The sequence below is a fragment of the Phoca vitulina genome, unplaced genomic scaffold (genome assembly GCF_004348235.1).
Source record: "Phoca vitulina isolate PV1807 unplaced genomic scaffold, GSC_HSeal_1.0 scaffold40, whole genome shotgun sequence".
NCBI lineage: Eukaryota > Metazoa > Chordata > Mammalia > Carnivora > Phocidae > Phoca > Phoca vitulina.
Window position 1 is genome coordinate 869,289 of NW_022589743.1, and position 26,294 is coordinate 895,582.

Sequence of the window (26,294 nt, forward strand, 5' to 3'; positions counted from 1 at the left end):
CAGCAGAGAAGAAGATGAATTCAAGAACAAGGAGGTGGCAAATGAGAGGGTTTAGTGATTGCCAGGATGAGGGGCATGAGAGAGAGGAAGAAATCATGGCTGATGGGATCATAAGGAGACAGTGAGAGAAGTGTAGGGCCGTTGTTGGGGTGCAGCTGAGCGGGGGAGAGGACATTGATTTTGGCTATTTTTTTTTTTTTAAGATTTTATTTATTTATTTGACAGAGAGAGAGACAGTGAGAGAGGGAACACAAGCAGGGGGAGCGGGAGAGGGAGAATCAGGCTTCCCGCGGAGCAGGGAGCCCGATGTGGGGCTCGATCCCAGGACCCTGGGATCAAGACCTGAGCCAAAGGCAGAAGCCTAATGACTGAGTCACCCAGGCGCCCCTGGCTATTTTTTTTTTTAAGATTTATTTATTTATTTGAGAGAGCAGGCATGGTCGGGAGGGGCAGAGGGAGAGGGAGAGAGAGTTCCAAGCTGACTCCACGCCGAAGTGTGGAGCCTGACGCAGGGCCCGATCTCACAACCCTGAGATCATGACCTGAGCCGAAACCAAGAGTCGGACACTCAACCAACTGCACCACTTAGGTGCCCCTGGCCTTTTTTTTTTTTAAATAGTTTTTCTTTTCTTTTCTTAAAATATATTTTATATATTATATATATATATTAAATATTTAATACATTTTTTAATCATATATATTTTTAGGGGCATCTGGGTGGCTCAGTCATTAAGCGTCTGCCTTTGGCTCAGGTCATGATCCCAGGGTCCTGGGTTCGAGTCCCGCATCAGGCTCCCTGCTCAGTGGGAATCCTGCTTCTCCCTCTCCCACTCCCCCTGCTTGTGTTCCCTCTCTCGCTGTGTTGCTCTCTGTCAAATAAATAAATAAAATCTTTAAAAAATATATATGTATAGGGGCGCCTGGGTGGCTCAGTCATTAAGCGTCTGTCTTCGGGTCAGGTCATGATCCCAGGACCCTGGGATCGAGCCCCAAATCGGGCTTCCTGCTCAGCAGGAGGCCTGCTTTTCCCTCTCCCACTCCCCCTGCTTGTGTTCCCTGTCTCGCTGTCTCTCTCTCTGTAAAATAAATAAATAAAACCTTTTTATTTATTTATTTATTTAAGAGAGAGAGAATGAGAGACAGAGAGCATGAGAGGGAGGAGGGTCAGAGGGAGAAGCAGACTCCCTGCTGAGCAGGGAGCCCGATGCGGGACTCGATCCCGGGACTCCAGGATCATGACCTGAGCCGAAGGCAGTCGCTTAACCAACTGAGCCACCCAGGCGCCCCAAATAAATAAAATCTTTTAAAAATATATATATATATATATTTAAAGATTTATTTATTTTAGAGAGCTAGAGCACGAGCAGGGGGATGGGCAGAGGGAGAAGGAGAAAGAGAATCTCAAGCAGACTCCCAACTGAGCACAGAGCCCAATGTGGGCTTGATCCCACGACCATGAGATTATGACCTGAGCTGAAATCAAGAGTTGGACTCTCAATGAACTGAGCCACCCAGGCCCCCCTGATTTTGGCCTTCTTAAGTAAGGTGCCTGTGTGGACTATCAAAGAGAAAATACTTGGTAGGCAGTTGAACATACATGTGTGGAACTTAGAAGAAGAGACCTAGACTGGTCCTGTTGATTTTGGAGTTGTCAACTGCAGATGGTAATTGAAGCTGTGGACATGGACGATAGTGCCCAGAGAGGGTGGAGAGTGAGCAAAAAAAATGACCCAAGCCAAATCCCCGAGGAACCAATCACATGTAGGGAACACACATAGGAAAAGGATTCCTCATAAGAGTCTGAAAAGAAGTCTAAGAGCAGGAGAGAGAGCATGGTGGTTAACTGGAAATGGGGGGTCTGCGGGAAGTTCTCTCAAGATAGAAGAATCTCGAGATGTGTAAACACTGATGGGAAGGCAAGAGGGAGAGCAAGGCTGAAGTAACAGTGAGAGAAATAAATGTATATGCGGGAGCTTCAGTACTTGTAAAGTGCTATGCAAAATTAGGCATTGATTCTTCAGAGTCAAGAGCTCTTCGGTCCAGTGCTGTGCACGTAGAGGGCACTTAGGAGTAGTTGGGGGTATTGACTATCAAAAGCAGAGGAGAGGAGAGAGCAGCCGCAGGTCAGTCTGGGCTAGCCAGGTGTGCAGTGGGCCACATAGAGGGGCTCCCACCTCAGGGGCTGGTGGTAGCTTAGAACTCCTATGTTGATAGGTATATTAAGAGTGAAAGAGGTTAAATCCTGTTGTGAAAAACAGTAACAGTTCGCCATGTGGAAAGTATTTTTAGGTCTCAAGAGTAGCAGTGCTTTATTGATACTGTTAGCAAAAACTTACTGGATGGAATTCTGAATTTGGAGACCATAAATATATTAGAACATACAGCGTCCCTCAGAACATACAGAATTGGGGGGGGGGAGTTGCTCTTCTGGTAGTTTGGGGTCCGTTTCAGTGGGAACATCCAGCTCCCCCTTCAGGTTGGTATCCAACAAGGTTCAGTTCTCTGCCAAGCTCTTGCTATGGGGACATCAGTTATAAATAAACAAACACTCGCCTGGAACGTTACGGTCATCCTGCCCAGGCAGGCTCCCAACTTTCTGATCACCATCAGACACCAGCTATGGGTTCACAGAACATCTTGCTGAGAGGGGCACTAAACACTAATTGTGTATTTAAGTCCTCTGTGTGTTTCGCTCTTGTTTATTTAAGAATAGTAGTTAAAGGTGTCTGAACAGAGAGCACTCTGTTGGAGAAATTATACACAGAAGGCATTGCCATGCATGTAAAATTCACCATACTAAGGCCATTGAGGCTGACTTTGCTTTCTCCTTAAATCTTTGGAAATCTCTATTCCTCTAGGGAGGACAGCCCACAAGGCTGGTGATTATCCTGACAGTTTCTATCATTGTATTCTGCTTTTTTATTTTGGTGTATTTTGCCACTGGTGTTGAGTATATAAATGTAACTACTTTCTAAAGTATTACTCATATTTTATCAGCATGTTGTAACTATTTTTTAAAAATATGACAACTTAGAAGGCTTTCCGTAGGTTTTAATTTCATTCAGGACAAATTAGTTATTTCTTTTGAACTACAACTCTAATCTTATGATGGTGATGAATAGGTTTTACTAACAGAGGTTTATTTTTAAAGTACAATTTTTTCAGAATGCTAGTTCTGAGAATTCACCAATCCAAAGCAGTAAAGACTTACTGAGGACCTACTATGTGCTAGGCGCAGGCTAGGTTCTAGAGAAACAGATGTAAATTCACCACTATTTCTGTTCCCAAGGAGCTCACAGTTCAGATAGGATTTCCCTTAGGCAAATAAGCTTGGAAAGTATTGCTTACTTTGTCTCCGTTTATCTTAGAGGTTCTCATTGTATACACGCATGTTATGATTTAGAGATACTCTATAGTAAAGAAAGCTCTTTATATTTATTTATTCCACAGTTTCTCAAATTAATATCACACAGAAGCTCTGTGTGTGTGTGTGTGTGTGTGTGTGTGTAAAATTTCTTAACATCTTGGGGAATCTTTGGAATAACATCATGCAATAGAAATTGCTACAGTAACAAATGCTCTACATCCGTGCCGTCCGATACAGTAGCCGTAGCCACATGTAGCGACGTGGCTAGTCTGACTAAGGAACTGAATTTTAAATTTTATTTAATTTAAATTTAAACAGCCACATGTGGCTTATGGCTTCTCTATCAAACAGTGCAACCTTGGAAGCTACTTTGAGAAATGCTGATCCAGGGTATGTCTTTCCTTACTCATTCTACAGACATTCTCAGCAAGTTCACGGTGGTCACTGAGTCAAAGCGTCCTTGTCCTCAAGGAGCTCCTGGTTTGGTGGGGGCAACAGGCACCCACTGTGTCGTGACGGGTATAAGGCAATTACTTGGAGCACACGGGGAAGAATTTCACGGTGGGAGGTTGGGATTGATCAGAGAAGGTGTCCTGGAGGAGTCCTGGAGAGCAGGTCCTAGAGAATCAGGAAGCGTGCGCATAATGAAATTCCCTACCTACTTCACGGTGCAGGTGCTGCCTGTTCATTGCAGGGGATGTTTGTTCGGCTCCGTTTCTTGTCCAAATAAAAGTACCCTTTATAGAACTTGTAGGAGTAAAGTAACATAACCTCATTCCTGTCCATTCTTCTGCCTACCAACAGTCATTTGAACCTTGTATGTAGTGGACAGTGAGTGGCGTGTGAACATGGAACTCGGTACCTTTGAATGCCCACCCTCATCTTCTCAGTGGGTGTATGCTGCTGATGTCATTTACGGTGATTCCGATAGAAGCAGGAATAGGGACAATGCCTCTCTTTCAATGGGTTGAGGAAGGCCTCTTGAAGGGGTTGAGGTTTTTGGAGAGCTGCAGAAACTTTTAAGTGTCAGTATTTGATCCTGTCAGCTGTGCGACACTTGTCTGAACTTTGTCTTTCTTCTTTCCCTCCAGATGGTGTCCTACTCCTCTGTCCTCACAGCAATCAGTAAGGTATGACCATAGCCACTCATGAGCTAGGTGGAGGGCGGGGGGGCAGAGAGATAATAGTCATAGGTGGGACCCCACCTCCTTGACTGCTCTGATCATGCAAACTCTGAGGCTGGACAGGCAGCACATGATGGCATTGCTGTGTTCCATTGGAGGGAGGGGGATCCTGGCAAGTGGAGGCTGGATATTAGGAGCCAATTTCCAATGTTGAAAGAATGCCGGGGGCGGCTGGGTGGCTCAGTCATTAAGTGTCTGCCCTCGGCTCAGGTCATGATCCCGGGGTCCTGGGATTGAGCCCGCATCGGGCTCCCTGCTCAGCCAGGAGCCTGCTTCTCCCTCTCCCTGCTTGTGTTCCCTCTCTAGCTGTCTCTCTCTCTGTGTCAAATAAATAAATCTAAAAAAAAAAAAAAAGAAAGAAAGAAAGAATGCCGAGTCTGAAACCTGAGGTTGGAGGAAAGATGAGCAGGCATCCTGAATATGCCATCTGCCTCATGTGTGAGCCCAGGGGTTGACTGGGATGTTCCGTAGCATTGTTACTGTTCTTTCCACAGTTTGATGACTTTTCCCGGGAGTTGTGTGTCCAGGCTTTGCTGGATATCATGGACATGTTTTGTGACCGACTGAGGTAATGGCAGGGCTCGTAACCTTCCAGCATTATCTTAGTGTCAGGGAGAAGCTCCTAGTCCATAGACTGACACCAACTCGATGGGGTCCCGCACTTCTTCTTCCCTCTTGCTCATCTGCACCCACCCATCCCCATCCTTTTCTCCTTAGTCCCCTAGGACAAAAGGCCTTTTCTCTTTGGAGTGGCTCATTTGAAATCTTGTCCGGTGGAAGCCGATGGGGCTGTCTTCCCTAGGACTTTGCTAGCTTCCCAGCTCTCTTCCCTAGGAGGGGTGTGCCGGCCACTCTGGGGAACAGTGGTGTGGGTCATGTTTCAGCCTTTGGAGCCGAGACAGATTTTGTACCCTTTCCCCGGTAGCTGTCATGGCAAAGCCGAGGAGTGCATCGGGCTATGCCGGGCCCTTCTCAGCGCCCTCCACTGGCTGCTGCGCTGTACTGCAGCCTCTGCTGAGCGGCTCCGGGAGGGGCTGGAGGCCGGCGCTCCAGCTCCAGCGGCCGGGGAGAAGCAGCTTGCCATGTGTCTGCTGCGCCTGGAGAAGACCCTCAGCAGCACCAAGAACCGGGCCCTGCTCCACATCGCCAAGCTAGAGGAGGCCTGTATGTCCCCCTGGGTCCCCTGAGCCCCGCCTGCCGCTCTTCCCATAGCCGGTTCTTTAATTGAGAGGGGAGAGGCAGGATGCCATCCCACTTCTTTCCAGGAGGATCTGAAATCATCCCACTTCCTTTTTTTTCTCCCCATAAGCATTGCATACATCCCAGGGACTTGGGCAGGGTGGCACCCGAGCCAATCAACCAACAGGTATTTACTGAGCATTATTGTACGCCCAGCACTGTGCCAGGTGCTGGGGGCGGGGGGGCGGGGGGCTACCAAAGGAGCATGGGGCAGGGTCCCTGCCCTCAACAAACATACATGCTAGTGGGGAGCAAGACCAGTACATTAACATACATGGAAGAAATTAGAGGACGAGAGAAGCACACCATCCATCCTTGTGTTTGTCTTCACACTACTCGTCTGAAAGCACATGACTCTTGGGTTTGAGTGTTGCCTAACACGTCCCTTTAAACATGGTACCTGTCTGCTGTCAGGCCTGTTGGATCATGCACCTCTTGACTCAAGTGCAGATGTGAAATGTTGGAACCCTCCAGAGTCTGAGAGGAGACAGATCACCTGGTGGGAGGGGAGACTCTGGTGTTTCTGGACATGGGGCCCAAGGCCATGGTCTTGTAGTGGCTTGAGACCACCTAAGGCTCTCTTACACTCCCAGTAACAAGAATGCTAGAATGGGTCACACCCAGGTCTTCAGGACCTGTTTGCAGAATTTATTATTAGGATTAGTATATTTGTTACATCTCAAAGTATATTTGTTACTGTCAAAAGTCCAGAGAGGTGACCCCTCCATAAAAATGGGCTGTGTTGACAGTGTCTTACCTATCTTGAGCCCTTGACAAATGTTTAGTGGCTTGAAAAGTAAATGAATATTTAACTTAATTTTAATGGATCTCAGGTCTTATCTTTTTGTTTTTTTCCCCCATGCCACATGGAGGTTAACGGGCTAGTTGGTGCCAATATTCATCATTTGACCCTGTGGAGTTGTAACTAGGATAAGTGACTCATAATTAAGTGCAAAATAATGCGGTATAGACCATTTCAAGCATTTAGGAAGAGAGGTCGGTCAGTGGGTTGGACCAATTGGGTGAGTTGTTGAAGTATCCGGGCTTGAACAAAGGCTTGAGGAGAGTGAGTTTGAGAGGTGGCAATGAGCCAAGCTGGGGCACCTACAGAGGGTGGGCGGTGAGAGCAGAGGCCTCAGCAGGGTGAGGCAGGGGTGAATCCAGGAGGCTGGTTAGGAACCTAGCTCGACAGCCGTAGAGAGTGGTGCCCACTTGCAAGGCTGGCCACTCCTGATGCGATTTGCGGCTGCCTCCCTGTTCCAGCCACTGGACCCCAACCCTGCTGTGCCTCTCTCTGCCACTGCCTGTGTTAGGCCATACGTGGGCTCTAAGGCCGGCTGCGTGCTTCCACTAGAAGGCAGGCCTCTGGGGCTAGTTTCTAGGGCCTTCACTGTTGGTGCTCACCCCCCTTCTAGAAACAGTGCATGCTGCCCTCAGGCCCCTGGCCTCCATGTCATCCTCAGGGGAAACCTCCATGTGTGGTTTTGAGGGCCCAGGGGGGCCAAAGTTTTTGAGCTCAGGGCCAGTGTCTTCCTCTCCTCTGTTTCCCATCGTGTGTCTGCATTTCCTCTTCTTCACCAGCCTCCTGGACTGCCATTGAGCATTCTCTCTTGAAGCTTGGGGAGATCCTGGCCAGTCTCAGCAACCCCCAGCTCCGGAGCCAGGCTGAGCAGTGTGGCACGCTCATTAGGAGGTACCAGGCTCCCAGGCTGATCGGGCCCTGGGTGTGGGTGGGGAGTTGTGGCCCCTGGCCTCCACCCCTCTGCTCTCACCTGCTCTCCACCTCTTCCTGGCTGCTCACACTGTCCCCTGTATATCTGTTCCCTTCAGCATCCCCACAATGCTGGCTGTGCACTCGGAGCAGCTGCATAAGACTGGCTACCCCACGGTCCACGCGGTGGTCCTGCTCGAGGGCACCATGAACTTGACAGGCGAGACACAGCCCCTGGTGGAACAGTTGATGATGGTGAAGCGTATGCAGGTGGGGGGCCCAGAGCTGCTTCTCTGTCAACATGGCGGGCTGGCTACGTGGGGCAATGGGGAGGATTCTTCTGGTACTTCTTGGGAGAAAGGGGATTTCTCCTGATTCGCCGTGGAAAGCGGATCCCTGTCATGCGCGGTGGTGCCATTTCACGTGACATCCCTGCTTCTCACCCTGGAGTGGGGCAGTACCTGTCTTGCACCGTCTCTGAGCTTGCCTGACCAGCCCCCACCTTCCCCCCACCCTGGGGCCTTCAGAAGATGAAGGGGGATGGGCACCCTCTTAGGCTTCACTCTCGGATCATCCCACAGCATATTCCCACCCCACTTTTTGTCCTGGAGATCTGGAAAGCTTGCTTTGTGGGGCTCATCGAGTCTCCCGAGGGTACGGAGGAGCTCAAGTGGACAGCTTTCACCTTCCTCAAGGTACCTGGGACGTGAGGGACACCTGGGTGGCTCAGTTGGTTAAGGTACCTGGGACGTGGGAGCAGCAGAGCGCCCAGTCTAGAAATGGTTCTCAGGAAAAGCAGCGACACCCAGGATCTTTGTCCCGCGTTTCTCCCCACCGGCATCGTCCGCAGCCTGCCAGGTCCTCCAGCGCAAGTTCCCATCGAGTCTTTTCTCTGAAAGTCCCAGGGCTATATTTAGCTGACTTGGCAGGCGCCTGCCATCTCTTAGCACACAGGTGCCGTTTAGCTCAGTCATCAGCCAGATTGGCACAGGGCAGTTATGGGAGCCAGGGAAGTGGCCCCAGTCCTTGAATTAGGGTTTCCTTGGCTTATGGCGATTCCTTGTGGAGCCAGCAGAAGTGAGGGGTCCCTGTGTCCTGTAGGCATCAGGCACCGGATGCTTGGATGCCTGCCAGCTTCTAACTTGGCCCTGAGAGTGCTTTCATTTCCAGGGTGGAAGGGTTTCTGTCTCTCTGCTTGGAGCAGGGAGATGGAGGGGATGCCTTTAGTTCTGAGTGGAAGAGAAGAAATTGCTCTTCCTGTTTCTCCTCTTGCCTCACTCTCTAGATCCCACAGGTTTTGGTGAAGTTAAAGAAATACTGTCACGGAGACAAGGTAAGTTGGAGAAATGAGTTGGTGAGTCCTTGTTTCCACAAGGGCAAGGGAGGAAAGGGGCAAGGGAAGGGTCAGTCTTGCGTCCCTGCACCTGGGGGCTGGCTGGAAATGTGAGTGCACCTGACATCTGCATGTGTCCACGCGCACACACCTGTTCTCCAGACAGAGGCGGCCGGGCCACACAGGACGCGTGGTGGCCAAGGTGACCAGGGCTAGTGTAGAGTGCTGGTGCTCTACACTCCTCCCCCTCGTGTCACTGCAAGCCGGTGGTGGGTGTGACCAGCTTGTCGGGGTTTCTATCCAGCGGGGTGTCCTTGTGAGCCTGCATCACAAGCTATGGGTGGACTGGAGGGCCTAGAAGCCGGATGGCAGCTCCTGGCTCTTTGTAGGACTTTACCGAGGACGTCAGCTGTGCTTTTGAGTTCCTGCTGAAGCTCACACCCTTGCTGGACAAAGCTGACCAGCGCTGCAAGTACGAACTCCCCTGCTCACCCCTGCTCTGCTGGAAGGTGTTATGGGCTCTTCCCCTGCTCCTCTGTGCCAGACAGACCTCAGGGGGCTGTCACCTGGTTCGTGCCCCTTGGCAGGGGCAGGAGACAGCAGCCTGAGCCCCTTCAGGCCCTTGAGTGCCTGAGCCCGTCTCCCATCCCTCAGGCACTCAAAACAGTCTTCGTCCTGAAGGAGGGAGGAGACCAGGCAGGTGCCTATTGTTCCCTCCCCTCAGTAATCCCTGCCGTGTGCCCCGGCCCCTCATGATCTTTTTCCCTCACAGCTGTGACTGTACAAAATTCCTACTCCAAGAATGTAGCAAGCAGGGGCTTCTGTCTGAAGCCAGTGTGACCAACCTCATGGCCAAGCGGTAAGCGTGAGCTCCCTTGGGCTGGCCGCGGGGCTGCTTGCTCTCCTTCCCTCGTGTCCACCCTGGAGCACTGGGTGCCCCCCCCACCCCGTCCAGGTGCCTGGGGCCATGCCTGGGGTTACCAGGAGCAGCAGACACGCTTCTGCACTCTTACGGGCTGCACTTGAATTCCCACCCTCCTCTGTGAGCAAAGTAAAAATCCTAAATCTTCCTTTAATCTGAAGTGAACTTTCAAAATTGAGGTAATTACCTAGTGACAGACAAGCAATTGCAACAGTGGATATGCTTTCATAAACATCACCATGTCCCCAGAGCTTCTCCTGTGCTCCCCACCTTCCCTGAGCCTCTGCTTCTGGGGCCGGACTAGGGAGCACGTCAGGAACCAGTCTCCATTTCTTTTCCCTTCTCTTGGCCAACGGCTTCTGGCCACAGCGCGGCAGACCGGGAGCATGCACCCCAGCTGAAATCAGGAGAAAATGCCAACATCCAGCCCAATCCTGGGCTGATCCTCCGGGCGGAGCCCACTGTCACGAATATCCTTAAGGTGAGTGTGCCCTTCTCTTGCCTCCAGGGTCATCTCTTCCTTTTTTCCACTTTTGCCTCTGCTTCCAGATAGATAAACTGAGGCCGTAGACCTCCCTATCTTTTGGCTAGAGAAACAGGCAAGGCAGGGAAGCTGCCATTGAAAACTCACATTTGTTGAGCATTACTTGGAAGGCAGGCCCTGTGGTAGGGGGGCTTCCACCTGCTCCCTCGGAAGCAGTGGAGAATCTTCCCTCCCCACCCCCACTGCCACAATCGCAGTTTAGTTGGGAGGGATGGATCAGAGAGCAAGGATAGATTTGGGAAATGGTTTTCCAGATTGGAGTCAGAAGGATGTAGATTGAATTGCAGATGGAGGTTGCGGTATGCCATTTAATGGAGACGTGCAGGGAGGGAAGCTGTGGTTGGGCTCTATCTTGGGGGCTTTGCAGTTGTTCTTCAGGACTTGATTTCCTGTCCTGTCCCCAGACGATGGATGCAGACCACTCCAAGTCCCCAGAGGGCCTGCTAGGAGTCCTGGGCCACATGCTGTCCGGGAAGAGTCTGGATCTGCTGCTGGCTGCCGCTGCTGCCACGGGGAAGCTTAAATCCTTCGCCCGGAAATTCATCAAGTAAGGAAGGCTGGGCCCCTGTCCAGGGTCAGGGAGGCAGGTCTGAAGGAGGGAGTGTCGCAGAATAGGGGCAAGGCACTGGGGTCTGGGTCTCCCTGGAGATGCCTAGGGCAAGCCAGAGCATCCCAGTGGGAGACTCTGGGGGAAGGGCCAGGTCTTTGGGTGTCAAGTGTTCTTTTCTTTGCAGCTGAGCACGAGGTGGAGGTGTTTGATGAGATGAGAGGCATTGAATGGTGGACGTGGAGGGATTCGGGTGCGCCCAGTTGTTAATAAGGGGCTCTCAAACACTGTTGACTTTTTTGGTTGACCTGGAATTTGATATACAGAACTTTGTTCCATCCAGTGAGCCATTCTCTGGGCCTTGGAAATCTTTTTTTTTTTTTTTTTTTCTTTTAAGATTTTTAACTAATCTCTACACCCATTGTGAGGCTCAGACTCACAGCCCTGAGATCAAGAGTCATATGCTCTACTGACCGAGCCAGCCAGGCGCCCTGCCTTGGAAATCTTTTAAAAACAGAAAGCATTTTTTTTCTGTGTAACGGTGGTGTTCATTTGAAGTTTAACCCCTAATTCAGACTCTAGTGATGCTTTCTGGACAGGTATAGCCCCCTGACCCCTGCCCTGCTTGCTGTGACCTGTCTCCATTCCTCCCCCAGTTTGAATGAATTTACCACACACGGCAATGAAGAACTCGGTAAGTCAGCTCTTTGCACCCCCAGACCCGGCACTGTGGGAGGAGTGGTGGAGGGAGAGAACAGGGGAGGGCAGAGGGCCCATTGCTTCTCCTGGGGAGGCTGTTTTCTCCTCTGAGCAATGACTGACTGAAGCTTTTGTGGAGCCTTGACGGGGGAATGCTGGGAAAAGAATTCTTCCAAAACCACCTCTGTCTCTTGCCCTCCCCCTTTATGATTTGGCTGGGTACTGGGAAGAAGAAGGAGGGTATCAGGAGTCTTTGATTCCAAGGAAGGGATGATGTTCTAATTGAGACTCAAGAAAAGGATTCTGAGCCTCAGAGCTTTGAAGGAGCCACTTGGTCACTGACCTTCCTTGAGGCAAATCCTGATCCCCTCCCGATTCAGATGAGGGCTCTGGGCCCTCTTCGGGGCTGTGGGGTCAGCCGTCTTGTTCTCTGTAGCCAAAGCAGCCTCCGTTCGCGCCTTGCTCTTCGACATCTCCTTCCTCATGTTGTGCCACGTGGCCCAGACCTATGGTTCAGAGGTGAGTGAGAGGAGAACAGTCAGGATTAGGGACACCAGGGTTAGGGGCGGGGAGAAGGGGAAGGAAGTGACCAGTAACTTGGCCTTCCCGGTCTCCCAAGCCAGTTCGTTCTGCTGCCTGCAGAATGCAGGTGCCCCCACCCTTGGCGGGTCCATGGATGCCCCCTGGGTCACATCCTGAATCCTTCAGTGTCACATCCACACCCACCACTAGGTGGCAGCACAGCCCCCGTCTTTCTCCCTTCAACCAACTCCTTCGTCTTCAGTTCTTCAGGCTGGAAAGTAGAAGCAGTGGGGCAGGAAACTGAGGCACAGGGCACTGGCTGCTGATGCCCCCTTCCTTTCCAGGTGATTCTGTCCGAGTCGAGCACAGGAGCACAGGTGCCCTTTTTTGAAACGTGGATGCAGACTTGCATGCCCGAGGAGGGCAAAATCCTGAACCCTGACCACCCCTGCTTCTGGCCTGACTCCACCAAAGTGGAGTCCTTGGTGGCCTTGCTCAACAACTCCTCGGAGATGAAGCTGGTGTCAGTGGCCGGGTGCCCGCTCCAAGGGTGGCGGTGGGGGCAGGCCACGACCCTGTCCCTCAGTCCATCCCACACTCCCCCGTGGTGATTTTTCTCCCACCCCACCCCCTCATAGGCAGATGAAGTGGCACGAAGCCTGTCTCAGCATTTCAGCGGCCATCTTGGAGATCCTCAATGCCTGGGAGAATGGGGTACTGGCCTTCGAGTCCATCCAGGTAGCCCCACCTTTCCAGCAGCCTTCTCTCTTCCCTGAGACACAGAGCCAGTGTTTGATAGCTTGTTACACTTTATAAGAACAATAAGACCCTTAAATCCAGGAGCTCATGCTTGGATGTTGATCTTCCTTGTAATCATAGGCTTAGCCACTCCCTCCCACCCAGGTAACTTCGGGAAAAGCATATTTGTGGGGAAAAGAGGTGTGGGATGCGGTCCAGGACTCCACCTGCTAAACTCAGCTGCCCACAGAGGCCGGGGAAAGTGATGGTCAGGGAGGGGGAGAGCGTGGCCTCAGTCACCCTTTCCCCTCCCCCCAGAAAATCACAGATAACATCAAGGGGAAGGTATGCAGTCTGGCAGTGTGTGCTGTGGCTTGGCTCGTGGCCCACGTGCGGATGCTGGGGCTGGACGAGCGTGAGAAGTCGCTGCAGATGATCCGCCAGCTGGCGGGGCCCCTGTACAGTGAGAACACTCTGCAGTTCTACAACGAGAGGTCAGTAACCGTCCCCTCCCTCCGGGAGCGCCGAGGGCCTGCCGTGGGCCGGTGCACCTCCAGTAACCAGTAGCCCCCTCTCCTCTTAACGTTCCTAGACAGGCTGCTCGCTCACTCCCATTCTTATTTACGTGTTCACGCACTGACTCGGCGACACTGAGTGCGTGTCTCTGTGCCGGGAGTGTTTACGACCCAGCACCTGCCGTGTCCCAGAAACACAGCCCCCGAATTGCTATGATTCCTGTCTTCAGAGAGCTCAAGTTGTGGAGAACTAGCTTACCGGAAGAACAGAGTGGTTGTCTTAGCTGCGGCCCAGTGTAGGCCCCAGGGGCCCATCCGTAGATCTGTGAGCCTTGGGCCCACCCACCCTCGTCATCCTCCCCACTGCCCCTCTCTTGTGACGTTTTGCTGCCTTGGCTTTTCAGAGGCTTGGAGGACCTCCCTGGTGACTTCATCCATGTGGAGTTCAGTGGTGTTGGTTGATTCCCCCATCCAATAACTTTTTTTTTTAAATTGTGGTAAAAAAAATACCTAACATAGCGTTTACTATCTTAGTCCAGTATATAGTTCAGCAGTGTGAGGTATTCACATTGTTGTGAAACAGATCTCTAGAACCTTTTCATCTTGTAAATCTGAGACTTTATACCCATTAAGTAACAGTTCACCCCTTTTACCTCCCTTAGCTTCTGGTAACCACCATTCTACTTTCTGTTTCTCTGAATTTGACTACTTTAGGTACCCCACTAAGTGGAATCCTGCAGTGCTTGTCTCTCTGTGCCTGGCGTGTTCCACTTAGCATAATGTTCCCAGGGTTCATCCATGTCGTAGCCTGTGTCAGAATTCCCTTCAGAATAATATTCCATTGTATGTATGCGCCACGTTTTGTTTATCCATGCATCGGTGGATGGACACTTGGGTAGTTTCCACCTCTTGGCTGTTGGGAATAGTGCTGCGAGGCGGTGAGCATGCACGACCAGTAAGCTAGGAGAGAGGACTCCCCAGGTAGCCACCCAGGTGCCTTAGAGGGGAGAAGTGGGAACATCGTGCCAAGATGTGGTGGGAGAGGGTCTGTGAGGTTGTGACCTTTTTCCTCCCTCCTTCTCTCTTCTTCCCTCACATCCTTCCTCCCACGAGTAATGGAGGGTTTGCTCTGACAGAATCCGTGCTAAGCACCCTGACCCTGACCCTGGTTGAGGAACAGTGGGACACCCGTGGGTGCATCATGCAGGTGGGAAAGCGGCGCTGAAAGTCGCAGCAGCTCTTAGACCCACCCAGGGTTCCAGGAGCGGTGAGCACTCACCCCAGTGTGAGCGCTAACTCAGTCAAAGACTGCTCGTGAGAACATTCCTGGATATACGCTTCTATTTGCCCAGCTACCAAAGGCCGGGAAGAGTCGAGTGGGGCAGCCCTTGGGCCCCTGTCCTGGAAGTAACAGTTTATTTTGGGAGGAGGCCAGGGCTGGGTGGGGACTCCCCCCAGCACTCAGCACAGAGGGAAGTGATTATATTTATTTATGTCCAGGGATTGGCAGGGCTCAGGTCTGGGGGAAGGGGGCAGTTGGAGACAGTGAGAGAGGAAATATGAATATATCGCTGGAATAACCTGGGGGAGGAGAGCAAACTGCTCCCCCGCCCCCACCCCCCAGGCTTTGTGCCCAGCAGGTGAGTGGCCTGCCAGAAGCCGGACCGGTAGGGTCAGGTCTGCTAGGGGGTTGTGACTTCCTCTTGTCTCCTCCGGTGGCGAAGAATGGGGTTAATTCCCCAGGAATATTTCTGTAACTCAAGTCCTGCGAAAAGTCTGGCCTGGATGTTGCTCTGTTCTTGAACCTGGTGTTGCCTGAACCTGCACGTCAGGCCGTCCCCCCGTCCGCAGGGTGGTGATCATGAGCTCGATCCTGGAGCACATGTGCGCTGACGTGCTGCAGCAGACGGCCGCCCAGATCAAGTTCCCGTCCACGGGCGTGGACACGATGCCCTACTGGAACCTGCTGCCCCCCAAGCGGCCCATCAAGGAGGTGCTGACGGACATATTCGCCAAGGTGCTGGAGAAGGGCTGGGTGGACAGCCGCTCCATCCACATCTTTGACACCCTGCTGCACATGGGAGGTGTCTACTGGTTCTGCAACAACCTGATTAAGGTACCTGGGAGACCTAGGCTGGGGGAGCAGGTCTCCTCGGACTCAGGGAGACAGCTGAGAGAATACCGGGCAGAACCAGCATCCTACACCCAGCCTGGTCCGCAGGGCTTGGTCTCGGGGCTCCTGGGCTCTGAGGGGGGCCACCTCCTCAGGGAGCGGTGGCCAGAGGCTGATGCGGAGTAAGGGATGGAGCTGCACCTGGGGCCGCTCCTGTGTCCCCTCTCAGAGAACCCCGTGTTGGGGTCCTCAGCTCCTAATCTCCCTGCCCTGCGCGTCCAGGAGCTGTTGAAGGAGACGCGGAAGGAGCACACGCTGCGGGCGGTGGAGCTGCTCTACTCCATCTTCTGTCTGGACATGCAGCAGGTGACCCTGGTCCTGCTGGGCCACATCCTGCCGGGGCTGCTCACCGATTCCTCCAAGTGGCACAGCCTCATGGACCCCCCCGGCACCGCTCTTGCCAAGTAGGATTCTCTCGGAGCCGCAGGTCCCCACGGCGCAGTGCCTCACCTTGGGCCGCCCCGGGAGGCTGGGCTGTGGGGGAGCCCTGGCAGCCCTGGCACAGAGGGCCTCTCTGGGGCCCCCTGACTTTACCCTCTTTTCCTGGAACCCTTTGCCAGGCTAGCCGTCTGGTGTGCCCTGAGTTCCTATTCCTCCCATAAGGGACAGGCGTCCTCCCGCCAAAAGAAGAGACACCGTGAAGACATTGAGGTAGGGGACCCCTCCGTTCACTTGTTCATGTGCTCAGCAGACATGTGCTGAGCCTTTTGCGGGTAAGAGGCACCTTCCCAGGCCCAGGCCCTGCCCCTGGGCGGCTGCGTCACGGCTCAGCTGGTTGAGCGTCTCCAGGGGTGACGGTGTGAGGAGGGGGTGTCTCACTAGGGCTGTGGGAGGGTGACGGAAGCTGGCCCTACTGGAGATGCCAGCCAAGGCCTGTGGGGACTGGACTCTTCCTCCCGTATGAGCTCTAGCTCTCTTCTCTGGTATCGGGAAATTTGGGGCCTAGTGGGTAATAGTGACTCTCTCGCCCTCCAGGATTATATCAGCCTCTTCCCCTTGGATGACATGCAGCCCTCAAAGCTGATGCGACTGCTGAGCTCCAATGAGGAAGACGCCAACATCCTTTCGAGTCCCAGTGAGCATGCAGACTGGGCTGGGTGGGCTCCTTTTCTGGGAACTCACTCCTGCCTGGAAAAGCTGCTTGGCGTAGAACCGGCCGCTGGCATCTTTGCCGGTCAGAGTGTGGTGGGAGTTTGTCCCGTTCTGCCCCCCACTGCTGCTCTGTTTTCTACCTGCGGAGAGACCAGTGAGGTTGCCGGGCACCTCGTCCAAAAGACTGAAGCTCTTCTGTCCAGACCCCCCCCAGCCCTGGACACCCCGCTGTCCCTTCCCTACCCTTTACTCACCACAAGTGAGTTCACTGCCTTGGGCAGTCTGTGCCTTTGACTCACCAGCTATGTCCTTCCTTCCCCTGCAACAGGCCCTGCGGCCTGGCCTGGGGCCGCTCCCCACTTTTCCTGCCTAAAGAGCACCCCTCCCCCTCAGGCTCCCCTTGATGTTATTACCTCTCCCTGCCAAGGGCTTCTTCTATGGCATTTAATTTTTCCTGTTTCCAGAAATTTCTCTTGAGTCTAGAAGTTTCTCTAAGGCCTTCTGGGCATTAGGGCGCCAACTGTGCAGTTGAGTAGAGGAGAGATGCTACGTCTGCCACCCACAAACCTTATGACCTTTGGCTGGTTACTCAGCAAATCTGAGTCTTGGTTTCTTTGTCCGTGAAGTGGGGGTGTGAGGATTATGCGGCCCGATCTGTGTGTAGCCCGCAGACTGGCGCCTGGCAGTGCTCACCAAATATACTCTCTCATCTCCCTCTGAGATACCTGTATTCAGGGCCCCTCTGTGACTCTGGATCCTGGACCCCCCCTGGGGCGGGGGGCTCCACACCTGACAGATGAGGGTGTCCCCTGGGCAGAGGGGTTTTGAAGCTGGGGGACCTTTCCCTCAGTCACCCTCCACTTGGCCCCACAGCCGACCGCTCCATGAGCAGCTCCCTGTCAGCCTCCCAGCTGCACACGGTTAACATGAGAGACCCGCTGAACCGAGTCCTGGGTGAGTCCTCCCACCGCCCTCCGGCCCGAGGGGCTGAGGCTTTGCCAGCTAGAGGGGGGGCCTCTTGATGCCCCTTCACCCTTGTTAGTGTCCCCACCTCGTTCCTCCATCTCCCCAGGCTCTGGCTCTCCTGTCACCCCCAGGCCCCCATTCAGTCCCTCTCCCCACCCTCCGACCCCCGGCTCGCTTTCCTTTCACATTTCCTCTTTTTGACACCCCCCCCCCCATAGGGGGGCACTCTGAGCACTTCTTTCTTTTTGCTTTTTGGTGCCACCACCTCCCAGCCTCATGTCTTCTCAGACCCTGCTCACGGAGTGCTCCCTCTCCCCCCATTCCACACAGCCAACCTGTTCCTGCTCATCTCCTCCATCCTGGGGTCGCGGACCGCCGGCCCGCACACTCAGTTTGTGCAGTGGTTCATGGAGGAGTGTGTGGACTGCCTGGAGCAAGGCAGCCGGGGCAGCATCCTGCAGTTCATGCCCTTTACCACCGTGAGTGCTTCACCCCCAACTGTGGGCGGGGCCCCCCCGCAGCTCAGATGGGGGCAGCAGAGCCTGGGGTTCGGGGGCAGCCCTCGGAGTAGGAGCCCTTCCTCCCCGGACCTGGCAGCCACCACCAGGCAGCCCCAGCGAGCAGCCATTTGTCTGTCTGTGGCAGGTATCAGAACTGGTGAAGGTGTCAGCCATGTCCAGCCCCAAGGTGGTTCTGGCCATCACGGACCTCAGCCTGTCCCTGGGCCGCCAGGTGGCTGCCAAGGCCATTGCTGCGCTCTGACGGGCTTGGGGGGGCCGCAGGGGCCGTCTGGGGGACCACAGCCCCAGGTGCCTCAGAAGGGAACAGTGAGGAAAGATGAGACATCATTGCTCATATCCACATGATGTAAGAGCCCTATGTCATTTCCAGATCATTCCCCTATCCTGACATCTGACCTCTAAGACGTCTCCCAGTTTCTTTCATAATTTCCTCTGCCCACAGCCAGCACCTAAAGAGTGTGCGCAGCCTGCTCTTAGCCCAGGGCCCTCAGCACCCCATACCCCTGCCTTGCCCGCCTCCCCCTTCCAACAGTAGATGTAGCTCTGGGAACTTTGCAGGTGCAGAGTAGGTATATTTATATTTTTGTAACACATGAGGGAAGTTCCCCTCAGCTCATTTGTAAATAAAGATCTTCGTGGGTCCCTGTGTGAGAGTCCCAAGTGGTGTCAGTGTCCACGTCCCACGGAGGCAGGAGACATCATCTCCTTGGAATCCCATGTGCTGTGGCCTAGGAAGAGGCTCAGTCCTGTGGCTGAGGGGGGCGGGAGGGGTGCACGGAGGAGGGCTGGGCTCAGGTTCCTGTGTCTGTCCACTCCGCAGGGGCAGGGCTTCCCTTCCTCAGACCCGCGCTGGGCGACAAGGAGTCAACACGCACGCGTGCCGCCTACCCCACACCCCAAAGTCGGATTTAACTCTGAGAAGGGAGAGGTTTTGGCGAAAGGCCCCACTGCTGCTGGGGTAGGGTGTCCTGTCCTTCTGACCCTCTCCCACTAGACCCAATCCCACCCAGAGTCTGACTGGCCCCGAGTTTGATCTCTCTCCAGAAGAGGACTGGGCGATGAGGGGCAGGATCTGTTTAACCCTTGCTTGTCTTCTCCACACATCTCCAAGCCCCGGTTTCTTCAGGACCAAGCAGAGGGAGGGCTCTGAGCCACGCAGCTGGGGGTTCTGGCCCTGCTCAGCCAGACCTTCCTTTCTAAGGAGCCAGATGGAGAGGGGAAGTGGGAGGCTGCTGAGGAGCCCAGGGGAAGCCCTGAGGTGGGGGACCGGTTGGCCATCTGGACTTTCCGGGTCTTGTGGAGGCGCCCTGGGACCACAGGTGTGTCTGGGCTGAGGACACAGGGAGGAGTGCTTCCGGCCTGTGATGTGAAGCAGCCCCTCCGCTCTCTGCTTCTCTCTCACACACGCACCTGCCCTCCCGCCCCATGAGGCTGAGACCAGCGGGAAAGTGACGGGTGGCATGAGGTTGCTCCTGGCCCGATCAGAGGCAGAGCTTGAGGGAGAGAAGTGCAGGGCTGGGAATTTGCGTTCTGACCCAAGTTGTCACCTTGAACTCAGAGCCTGATCTGTAAAGGGCACTTCTCATTCTATCTCTGTGGGCAACGGTGAGCGCGGGTGGGCTGGAGTTTATGGAAGATGGCAAGTATTAAATCCTCCCTTGCTTCGGTGTCTGTCTGCGCCTGGACTATTAAGACTCCCCCCTGCCCCCAACCCCACGTTCTCCTCTCCCAGTATGGTGGCCCGTCTGCCTTCTGTCTTCCCACTAGGCTGGGTCTCCGTGAGGGCAGGGACCTTGCCTGCCTTGTCCACTGCCGTGTCCCTAACACTTAGCCTGGTGCTTGCACAGAGTAGGTACAAGAGAAATCCGTGCCAAAGGCATCAATGTTGAGGAGCTAGAGGACTGCCCCCTTCCTCCCTGCACCTCCTCTTTCCCTCCCTTTGGCCTCATTCACCATTCAACTCCCCGCCCCCCCCACCCCTGGCTGGGCACCAGCTGGACTCAAGAAGGAGGAAAAGACACTTAGCGGAGACAAACAAAATATTTTATTATCACAAAGTTTGGCTACAGAGAGAAAGTGGGGGCAGAGGTGGAGGGTGAAGAGCTGAGCATTCCTCTCATATACCTCGTCATATAACCCCCCCACATCTCCCCCTCCCACCCTCCCAGTCCCACCCCCCCACCCCCCCAGCAAGGCCGATACATGAGCCTCTGCCCAGCCCTTGAAGAGTCAGAATCCTGACCCTAATGAGGCTGGGGCAGGCGTCAGGAGCCTGTCATTGTCACTCTAGGGCATCCAGAAAGATGAGAAATGTCAACGATGCCCAGGCTCTCCACCTCCCGTGGGGCCTAATGCTGGTGGCGAAGGGGACGTGAGGAGAAGCAAGACCTGGCGCACCGGGCATGCGCAAGCCAAGCTGGTGAGGCCAGAGCGAGGGGGACCCAGGAGGGGAACACTGCTGTTTAAATATTAAACAGGGTTGTCTTGTCTCCCACATGGGAGACTTCCTGATGCTTCCAGGGGCCTCAAGGTGGGTACCGCTGGGGTAAGGAGTTCACTGGGGTTCTTCCCAGTGCCCACTGTGGAGCCAGGCCAGGGAGCAGTCACAGGACTCAATACGCGGTATTTACCTATAGCTACCTCCCAGTCCAGGGGACAGGAAGACGGGGGCTTTTCTCCCTGCCACAAGCAGGAGAATGGAACTTGGAGACGGCAGGAAGGACCCGAGAGTCCGGGGCTCCATCCCGCTCTTCCTTGTCTTTAAATATTAGATTTAAATAAGCATAAATATTAAATAAAGATAAATACACTGGTTGGGGAGGGTTTTGCTCAGGGTTTGGCAAAGCAGCGCAGAGCGCGGTAGGCCAGCTCCAGGAAGCTCTGCAGGTTGGAGACCACCAGGACCCCTCCGGCCCGGCGCTGGAAGGCCGAGGTGAAGGTTGGCATGGTGCCCTGGCTGGGCGGCACTGCCTGGGCCAGCCCCAGCTCTTCCATCTGTGGGGGCAAAGAGATCAGCACTCAGGCCCTGCTGAGTGGGCGTGATTAAGGAAATGCGAAGGGCTGCCTTCACGCCACACAGTTAATGGTGGCCTTGAACCCAGGTCTGCATCAGGGCCCATGACCCGGCTCCCGTCCTCCACTAGGGAGGGTGGGGAAGGGCTGGCAGCAAGAGGGTCCTGAGAAGGCTCCCACCCTGGCCCTAAAGAACTGGGACCCCCAGGCTTGCAGCCTGGTCTTTGGGGACCAGCCCAGTCCAGGCCCCTAACACTTGCCGCTCCCAGTGGGGCTTACCTGCTGCCAGATATTGAGAGCAAAGTCGCCGATGTCCAGCTGCAGCGTGTCCAAGGTGGGGGCTAACTCGGGGGTTATCCCCGCCAGAGCCTGCAGGAGGCCCTGGTAGAGGACGAGGCCGCTGTGGAGTTGATGCAAGCAGCCCGTCTGGGGGACGGAGTAGGGGAGTTAGGGGGTGCTGCCCGGGGCGCTCCTTTCAAGCCCTGGAGGTCCAGAGAGATTTCCAGACCATTCTTCCCTCCCCTCCGCCCCCTCCTCCCCTCTGGAAACTCACCAGCTGCAGGGCCTGGCTGGAGCAGCTGCTCAGGGGAGGCTGGGGGATGCCCAGGGCGTGTCCGAGCAGCACCAGCTCCTCGGGGTGGCACAGCTTGTGGGTGGCGCACTGGGGACAGGAAGGATGCTGAGTGAGGGGGACCTGATGGGGCCCGGCTGCTCCTGTTTCCCAAGTCCTCCCCAGTTCTCCGAGGTCTTCCCCTCCCTCCCAGTCCTGCTGGGCTGCTCAGCCCCATTCTGCCCTCCGCTGCGATCCTGGCCATTCCGGGCACCGTCCCCGAGACACCCTCTTCCCCCAGTTCCTAGCCAGCCTTCCCCGGCTCCACCTCTCCCGATGTTCTTCCCTTTCCCCCTGGGTCTCTCCTCTCCCACGCGCCTCCCTGATGATGTCTTCTCGCCATTCCCTTCCCCTCCCTCAGCCCTCACCCCTTCCTCCCTCCCTGCAGCTCAGGCCTCTGGGGTTTCTTCCCTCCTCCACCCCTGTCCAGCACCCGCGTCCCCTCCGCGCCTCTCACTCACCAGCCTCTCCTGCAGCACCGTGCCATCAGCCTGCACCTTCCGCATTTGCTCCAGGCACTTGAGCAGGAAGCTCTGGGGCAGCGAGCTGGTCGGGTGCAGGGGGGCGGCTGCTTGCACCAGCCAGAGTGCGCTCTGCCACAGCAGCAGCTGAAGGGCTGACAGCAGACGGGGGGCTCAGGAGACAGGCCGACTGCTCCCACCTGGGGCCCCCGCAGCCCCTCGGCCACTCCAGCCTCCCTCCCCCGGGGCCAGGACACTCACCCGTCAGCTTCATGGGGCTCTGGGCAGCAGGCTTAGCCGAAGGTCTGCGTGGGTCGGCAGGCTCTGGGCTCTGGCAGGGACCGGCTCCAGAGGACCTTTATATGGAAGCCCATGGAGGCCTGGGAGGAAATTACCTGGTGCCACAATGGAGGCTTAGTAATGACTTCCCAGGATTTATGCAAATTTGGTGTCCAGGACAATGCAGGGGGGCTGGGACAAGAAGCTGTTTGCGAAAGTTTTGTGAAATTGTGGAATCCCTGATCCTTCTTTGACGTCTGGTCCCCCTCAAACTCTCTTCCTCCCCTCAGCCCCACCCAGGCCCGAAATTGCCCCAGGGTGTTTGATCAAAACGGCTGAATGAAGGCTGAGCCACTGATAATAGCCCTGGAGGCTGGAGGCTGGTCACACTGACCCGGGAGGGGTGTGTGGGGGGAGAGGCAGGCCTCCAGGCGGCCCCTCCCCACTCCCTCCCCTGGCGGGTCAGCTGGAGCAGCCCACTTGCACTCTCCCTTGGGATTCCCAAGCTACCTGCTCCCGAGACCCCAAATTCTGAGAGGGAAGAACCTAGCTGCCCCCATTTCTACCCCCCAAACTCCCAGGAGGCTGCCTTCCTGAGTCCCTTCCTGAGGGGTCAGGGGCCTGAGGCAGGGACATTGGGGTCTTGCCTCCTGTCTCCACCCCACACTTTGATGGGCATCATCCCAGGTTCCTGTCCTGAACTGGTTAGCTGGGAACTCCCCAATCCCCCCCGTGACTCATTCCCTTAAGCCCCCAGAATCCTGGCAGAAACCAGAGGAAACCGGATGTCTGTCCCAAATGAAGCAAGACCCTTGAGGCTCTGGGTCTCTTGGTTCACCTGACCTTGCCCTTCCTCCTCCTCACCCGGGGTTCCCCTCCCTCCAATGGTGTCCCAGCGCCTTGGAGCTGGGGGATGGTCTGTGGCCCGTGGCTTCCCTAGCCAGATTCCCTGCCTGCCCGAGTGTGTGCTGCCCTGAGGTGGAGAAGGGCTGGGGGTGAGAAAGAAGAAACTGCCCCAGCCTCGAATCCTAGAACCGTGCCAGTCTTGGGGTCTGTTCTACACCCTGTGAACTGGGCCAGAGAGGGAAGTGCCTTGCCCAGGGTCACGGCTAGCAGACTCAGAGTTACCGCCTGGGCCTTCGCCTCAGGCTTGAGGGTTCCCTACAGGCCATGGGCCTGCCTAGCGGGCTGGCTGACCACACCCAAGGCTGTCACTTTCTGTCCCAATTTACCTCAGCGCGAGCCAAGGAACAGACGCCTTCTGATGAGTCGGTGTGTCCGCCTGGGTGAGGCCATCTCTGGGGCGGGGTTGCCCCCTGGTGGCCACAGCTGGCAGGGACTTCACCTGCTGATCTGTCCACCTCCCACCTCTGGTCCCAAGTCCACTGGGAGGCTGGGGCCCCTCACTCCACCCCACGCAGGTTGCCACCATGCACGGACTGAGGCCAGCTCTGTGCGTGGCTCCGCAAGAGCAGAGGGGTGGGTTTAGAGCTGTGGAGGGCAAGAGATTCACTTTCGCAGCCATGTCCCTTCACCCTCCCTCAAAGAACCTCCAGGGACTCAGCTGGTCCCAGACGCTGTGCTGAGCACTCTCCATTCATTATCGGGTGTAGGCCTTTCCATAAGTCTATGAGGAACGTACTAGAACCATTTCCCCTTTTACAGAAGATGAATCTGACCTCAAAGAGGTTGAGTAACTTGCCCAAGTAGCAGAACCAAGGTCTGCCCTGTGCCGTAGTCTTAAACTCTTTTTTTTAAAAAATTTATTTTTTGGGGGGGAGGGGCAGAGGGAGAGGGAGAGAGAGTCCCAAGCAGGCTCCCCGGGAGCATGGAGCTGATGTCGGGCCTGATTCCACCACCCTGAGAGCAGGGCTGGAGCCAAAATCAAGAGTTGGACGCTCAACCGAGTTATCCACCCAGGTGCCCCTTAACCATCGAATCTCTTAACCAATGTTTGGCCTTCCTCACCCACGGCCAGAGTGGGTGACCCAGACTCTTATCTTTACCTACAGTTCAAGTGTGTAGGATGTTTGTTAATTCTAACGACGGTGGCCAGAATGGCGAGAGGACTCAGGATCACAACTTGAAGAAAACGGGCTGTCTTGACTGGGGAAGCGAGGGAGCGGGTTGTTGCCTGCTCTCAGGGGCTGGAAGTGGGACAGGGAGTGCAAGACACAGCCAGCGAGTTTTCAGCTCAACGGAAGGAACGAGCTTTTCCAGCGGTCAGAAGTGTTAGAAGATGGAGCAGGCTGCTCCTGTCCCGGGAAGTGTCCTGGCCTCCACTCCGTGGGGGAGAGAATCCAAATGTTGGCTAGCAGTTATCGGACACCTCTCGTATGTCAGGCATCTTCCATCACACTTTTCGTCACGTCATCCTACAAACCGAGTGGAGGGATGCGGATTACTCCCGTTAGAGACAGCGAAGGGTCTTGCCCCAGATCACAGAAGGCATCGGTGGCCCAGCCAGGCGGGATGTGCAGTCAGGCTTCCCCAACCTGCGCCGTCCCCATTACACTACCTTCCTGTTCAGGTAGCTGTTCTTCTTGGAGGCTGATGGCTCGATCCAGACGTCAGCCCTACCCATGGGACGATAAAGAGAGGCAGGGCTTGTTACTGGCCCTGTCGCACAGGCTGAGCTAGACCAGAACGATCTTCTGGCAAAGGGCCTGGCTCCGGAGACCTCTGGCTGTCATTCTGCCTTCCAGCTTGCTGAAGGCTTTCCCAGGTGTTTCTCAATGGCTAGAACTGGTCAGCGACTTCCCCTCACGCTTCCTGTTTTCAGCTGGTACTGGACTTGGAGCATCTTTCAAAGGGCTCCGGGGTGACTCATTTGTTGCAGACTCAGCCTGTGAGCCAAGATATGGACACCTCGAGTCAAGAATGGGTTTTACATTTTTAAGTGGTTGGGGGGAAAAAATCAAAAGGGTATTTCCTAACTTGTAATCATCATATGAAATTCAAACCCCAGTGTTCTTAATTTGTTTACATATTGTTTATAGCCGCTTTCAAGAAGGGCAGAACTGAAATGAATAGTTGTGACAGACCACATGGCTCACGAGCCTAAAAAATGTGCAATCTGGCCCTTTGAGAAAAGTTTGCACACCACATACAGTCCCTGCATACGAGGGGACACACACAGCTGTCCTCCGGGGCACTGACCGTCAGAGCAAATCGACGCGCACCAGTCAGGAAAGGGCTAAATAAATCGTGGTCCATTCATACCGCATACGCCTCCCCCACCCCCGCCCCAAGCCCTCAAGGAATAAAAAACCGTGAGGAAAGGAATTTGCTTTATTTATGCTGTTTCGAAGCGCCTAAGACAGTGCTGGGCATGGCATCAACACGACTAGATCTCAAAACCAAGACTGAGTGAACAGAGCAAGTTACGTTCATGTGATACATCATTTAAAAGATTTAAAAACGCAAAACACTACTATATTTTGCATAACATAAGGTATAAAAACATAAACTAGAAGGCTACCCCCTGAACTCATTGGAGTGCCTGCCTCTAGGGAAGGTTGGGAAGGGCCTGGGAAAGGAACAAGATGGGCTTCCAACTGATCTGTGATGGTTTTCCTCGGTTGAGAAAACTTGATAACCAAATGTCACCATTTATTAAACTTGCGTGGAAATACATGGGTATTTGTTACGATATTCTTCATGCTTCTCTGTAGTTCTCTAATTAAAAAATAAAACAAAACAAAACAAACAAAAAAACCTAGAAAGTGAACACAGTGAACTCCCTAAGCATAAAAAGGACACTAAGCTTCTCCAGGAAGAGAAAACCAAGCCAATGGGTATGAATTACAAGAAACTTCCAGACGGCGAGCAGACAGAAAAACAGTCCATAGACTCAAGG

The 26,294-nt window shown here is 54.4% G+C and overlaps 2 protein-coding genes and 1 non-coding gene across 5 annotated transcripts in view; 2 read left to right on the plus strand and 1 right to left on the minus strand.

Moving 5' to 3' along the window:
* Positions 1-18,977, plus strand: part of MED24 (mediator complex subunit 24) — a 28,841-nt gene extending 9,864 nt beyond the window's left edge. The window contains exons 4-28 of one of the 3 annotated variants that reach the window (XR_004302311.1): positions 4,459-4,497; positions 5,046-5,119; positions 5,477-5,715; positions 5,861-5,917; positions 7,372-7,483; positions 7,621-7,771; positions 8,083-8,196; positions 8,787-8,834; positions 9,224-9,306; positions 9,607-9,693; positions 10,126-10,237; positions 10,705-10,847; positions 11,504-11,541; positions 11,983-12,065; positions 12,413-12,591; positions 12,707-12,806; positions 13,125-13,300; positions 15,173-15,437; positions 15,717-15,898; positions 16,055-16,145; positions 16,470-16,569; positions 17,460-17,540; positions 17,883-18,031; positions 18,198-18,419; positions 18,894-18,977. Coding sequence is in view for 2 of the 3 variants with exons in the window: in XM_032428498.1 (XP_032284389.1) it covers positions 4,459-4,497; positions 5,046-5,119; positions 5,477-5,715; positions 5,861-5,917; positions 7,372-7,483; positions 7,621-7,771; positions 8,083-8,196; positions 8,787-8,834; positions 9,224-9,306; positions 9,607-9,693; positions 10,126-10,237; positions 10,705-10,847; positions 11,504-11,541; positions 11,983-12,065; positions 12,413-12,591; positions 12,707-12,806; positions 13,125-13,300; positions 15,173-15,437; positions 15,717-15,898; positions 16,055-16,145; positions 16,470-16,569; positions 17,460-17,540; positions 17,883-18,031; positions 18,198-18,314 (2,820 nt within the window). In the remaining variant the exon portion in view is untranslated. Of the gene's footprint in view, positions 1-4,458; positions 4,498-5,045; positions 5,120-5,476; positions 5,716-5,860; positions 5,918-7,371; positions 7,484-7,620; positions 7,772-8,082; positions 8,197-8,786; positions 8,835-9,223; positions 9,307-9,606; positions 9,694-10,125; positions 10,238-10,704; positions 10,848-11,503; positions 11,542-11,982; positions 12,066-12,412; positions 12,592-12,706; positions 12,807-13,124; positions 13,301-15,172; positions 15,438-15,716; positions 15,899-16,054; positions 16,146-16,469; positions 16,570-17,459; positions 17,541-17,882; positions 18,032-18,197; positions 18,719-18,893 lie in introns of those variants that run through there. The other 2 variants (XM_032428498.1, XM_032428499.1) reach the window with 2 other exon arrangements.
* LOC116647792 lies at positions 11,801-11,904 on the plus strand. Its single transcript, XR_004302395.1, has one exon. It is a non-coding gene; the product is annotated as a small nucleolar RNA SNORD124 (small nucleolar RNA).
* A 1,456-nt stretch (positions 18,978-20,433) lies between the features above and the next one.
* CSF3 (colony stimulating factor 3) lies at positions 20,434-22,483 on the minus strand. Its single transcript, XM_032428503.1, has 5 exons — positions 22,418-22,483; positions 22,157-22,311; positions 21,639-21,746; positions 21,365-21,511; positions 20,434-21,067 (listed from the first exon to the last, which is right to left on the minus strand). The coding sequence occupies exons 1-5, from the start codon at positions 22,428-22,430 to the stop codon at positions 20,903-20,905; spliced, it is 588 nt and encodes a 195-aa protein (XP_032284394.1). The 5' UTR covers positions 22,431-22,483; the 3' UTR covers positions 20,434-20,902.
* Between the last annotated feature and the right edge of the window lie 3,811 nt (positions 22,484-26,294).

Coding starts and splice junctions, on each gene's coding strand:
- CSF3 (XM_032428503.1), bottom strand. Junction 21,747..22,156: donor CGGTGCTGCAGGAGAGGCTG/GTGAGTGAGAGG, acceptor TCCTGTCCCCAG/TGCGCCACCCACAAGCTGTG. Junction 21,512..21,638: donor CCAGCCAGGCCCTGCAGCTG/GTGAGTTTCCAG, acceptor TCCGTCCCCCAG/ACGGGCTGCTTGCATCAACT.